At 37.9% G+C, this 3,441-nt stretch overlaps 1 protein-coding gene across 1 annotated transcript in view; it reads right to left on the bottom strand.

The window, feature by feature from the left end:
* Positions 1-229: 229 nt before the first annotated feature.
* The window catches only part of LOC137718810 (11-beta-hydroxysteroid dehydrogenase B-like), a 7,263-nt gene continuing 4,051 nt past the window's right edge, over positions 230-3,441 (bottom strand). Inside the window, exons 2-6 of the mRNA XM_068458347.1 lie at positions 2,312-2,504; positions 1,578-1,663; positions 1,316-1,447; positions 878-1,042; positions 230-719 (exon numbers count right to left, since the gene is read on the bottom strand). Coding sequence (XP_068314448.1) covers positions 399-719; positions 878-1,042; positions 1,316-1,447; positions 1,578-1,663; positions 2,312-2,504 — 897 coding nt within the window. The 3' untranslated portion in view covers positions 230-398. The remainder of the gene's footprint in view (positions 720-877; positions 1,043-1,315; positions 1,448-1,577; positions 1,664-2,311; positions 2,505-3,441) is intronic.

The raw sequence follows: 3,441 nt of genomic DNA, 5'->3' as shown, positions 1-3,441 counted from the left end.
CTACACCCATCTTCTCTTCTTAATATAGATAATATCGTTTGTTAAAAAATAAAATAAAAAATAAAAAAATCCCAAAGTTATCCCAAAACCCAGTATTATGTGGCCTCATTCTCGGGTGATCAACCAATGACTCTTTCAAAAACACTGCATGACCTATTAATCTGACAACGTGAAAAGTACTAAAACTGTTTAGAATATTCCTAAGGCCACATGTTCACAGGGGATTCTCTATGAAATTTGTTAACACTGAAGGGATTATTACATGAACTACATATCGAATGCAATAACTTTGTTTAACAGTTCAAAATCTCCGCGCGCGGCTAAAACACAAGTTCAACAACCATAATTTCTTAGAAGAGGCTACTAACATAACTACTTTCCCAGAAATGCTATAAATTTCATTCCATTTTTAGCGGACGCGAGGGACTCTGTTGGGAAATTGTGTTGGGACCAACAAATCTCCTTGGAGGAGTGCCTTCCAACAAAGGCCTTCCATAGCCTTCAGAAATAGGCCTCCCGGTGCCCACAAGGGAAGTCCTCCTTCCACCGTGCGTTGGAAGAATGAGGCGGAATGTCCAATGCAGGGTGTTAGGCACAAACACCCTGTACAGCAGGAATATGTCATACCAGCTTGGATACTTAACGTACGAATCTCCTCGACAAGCCCCAGCTACAATCAACCTGGCAAAATCTTCCACAGGCCCACCGATCACATGTACCTACAACAATATAAATATGTTTCATTGATATATAGCACATCTGAAGTACTGTTTCTTAATCTGTCATGCTCTGGGTTTGAAAACCAGAGCAACTAGCAATGGCGCATGCGTCATTGGGCTAACATAATGAAATATCAAAGCCACCGACCAACCAGTACCTCCCTTTCTTCTTTCCATTGCATTTCGGCGCCTTCCTCTAGCATGAACTTGCCTCTTGTCATCTCACTTTCAATCCATCCGTGAGTTGCAATTGTTATCCCTACCTCATGGTTTACTTCTAATCTCAAGGTCTCATAAAAGTTAACCAGAGCTGCCTTTGCTGCCTAGTGATTCAAACACAACAAAAGGATAGTAATAAATTGACAATTGCTAGGTCTTCAATGTAGTTACTTCGACTACAAAAATTTGTCCTAGATAAGTTTGTCAAGGAAATTCGGTGGATCATGGAATGCATCCTAAGCACTGGATTATTCTAATTTGTGGATGAAATATATACAATTCTAGTTCCATGTATATTTCTCATTTTGAAATGTTAATGTACTTGACCAATTTTCCGAAAGTAAAATGAAATGTTTGATTGAGTAATATATACTCACAGCATATAAACTCATTCTCGGTAGAGGTAACCAGCTCTCAACTGATGCATTAACAATGATCTTTCCATTGGTTTGACGTAGGTAAGGAAGAGCAACATACGTTGGATATACATTCCCCCAGAAATTTATATCCTGAGAACAAAGATATTCAAAACCACAATATCTCATCGATAGATAATTTTCCACATAAGGAAGAGCAATTTGCTTTAGAATTTTAGTGCAAACATTTGGACTTCTAATCATGCAACTTTGCAATACTTACCAACAAATGGGGAAAGACAGACGTGTCTGTAACTTCCTCGAAGTAGAATGTGTGTCCTAGACTTACTGTATTTACAAGGTGATCCACTGCAAAATCAGAGACAAATCAAAATAACTACTTTATAATCATAACTAACATCATGGCACCACTGAAGGCACAAAATTCATCCCATGGAGAGACCATGAAAGAATTACCTATTAATTTAGTTTGTAATTATAAAAAATCATAAGAGTGCAACTGCAGAATTGTTGTTTTCAGCTTAGTAGGCAATTAACATAAAGCAAATACCACTATTCATTCTTCCACTTACTATAAACCATTCATTTTATGTTACAATACTTCATAATATATATTTCATTCTATTTTGTAGTTTATGATGTAATTATATATATTTTAAGTATAACAGACACTTATTTACACAAAATATAATTGATTTACTTAAATCCTCCAAGGCACCCGTCTAGGCACTAAGCCCCAACCCGTCGTCCGACTAGCGATGAAGTTTATCGGTAGGGTTCTTTGCCAAAATGGATAATTAGAAGTCATGAAGAATTGCATTGTTTAAACAAACAAATAAATAATAATATACAAATGTACACAAAATTGTATAAATCTGCAGACCACTCAGTAATGCTTATGACCCATTTGTTATTTCAAGTGTAAAACTTTTGTTTTTAAAACTATGGCTTTCTAAATAACAAATTTTCTCCCAGATACATTTAGGTGGCGCATACCTCGGCCATGGAAGCTTATTGTTTCACTGATAAATCTCCTGCATTCCTCTTCCTTGACAACATCTGCAGCTATAATCATGACATGCTTTGCACCTATAAGCCTTGCATTCTCACTGATCACTCGCAGTCTGTTCTCTCTTCGTGCCACTAGTACAATATTCGCCCTCCTCTTTGCATATTCGTATGCAATTTGCTGCAATTACAACTTTTATGCTTTACACACACACACACACATAACCACTTTTATCAAACTACCAACGTATCTGTTTCCTGTTGAGAATCAATGTCAATTGTAGGTGAAGTAGGTGGATGTTGTAGGTGAAGTAAGTGTGAGGTTGGTGAAGTAAGTGTGTGAGGTTGGTGAAGTAAGTGGAGGTTGTAGGTGAAGTAGGTGGATGTTATAGGTGAAGTAAGTGTGTGGTGTAGCTTTCATTTGGTTTGCTATAAATACCCAAGTCCTCAAGCATTGTATATCATCCAAGGAAAAACAAAGCCTAGAGCTGAAGAAGAAAAGCTTTGTTAATTAGTTTGTTTTTGTAAGCTTTCTTTAAGAGTGTGCTCTATTTTCTTCTTCTTGGGATCATTAGAGTTATCTTGTATACTCTTCTTATTCAACAATTGGTATCAGAGCCAAGTCGATCAGGGATCGTTCTTGGTAGAGCATTGGTTGTAAAGTCTCTTGAAATTCTGAGTATGCTCTGTGGTTGCAGTTTTGACTGATCTTCCACATCAGAAAAGATTTCTTGAGATTATTGTTGGGGTTATCACAAACCTTGAGAGGGAGCTTCTTTGTGTCGAGAGTAGTGTATTACTCTGCACGGTAGTCACTCAAGCTTGTTCGGTGTAGTCAAAGTCTTGCCGATACGATGGGTGATCTTCAAGTTGTTGGAGGAATCAAGAAGCTCAACAACCAAAACTATAACACGTGGGCAACGTGTATAGAGTCTTACCTTCAAGGTCAAGACTTGTGGGAGGTTGTCGGTGGTAGTGAAGTTACACAACCGGCAGCGGAAGATGCTAACGGCGTCTTGCGGAAGTGGAAAATTAAAGCAGGCAAATCAATGTTTGCCTTAAAGACCACAATAGAAGAAGAAATGTTGAGCACATTCGGGATGCTAAAACGCCAAAGG

Source organism: Pyrus communis, chromosome 15, assembly GCF_963583255.1.
Source record: "Pyrus communis chromosome 15, drPyrComm1.1, whole genome shotgun sequence".
NCBI lineage: Eukaryota > Viridiplantae > Streptophyta > Magnoliopsida > Rosales > Rosaceae > Pyrus > Pyrus communis.
This window is presented reverse-complemented; position numbering and strand designations above follow the sequence as displayed.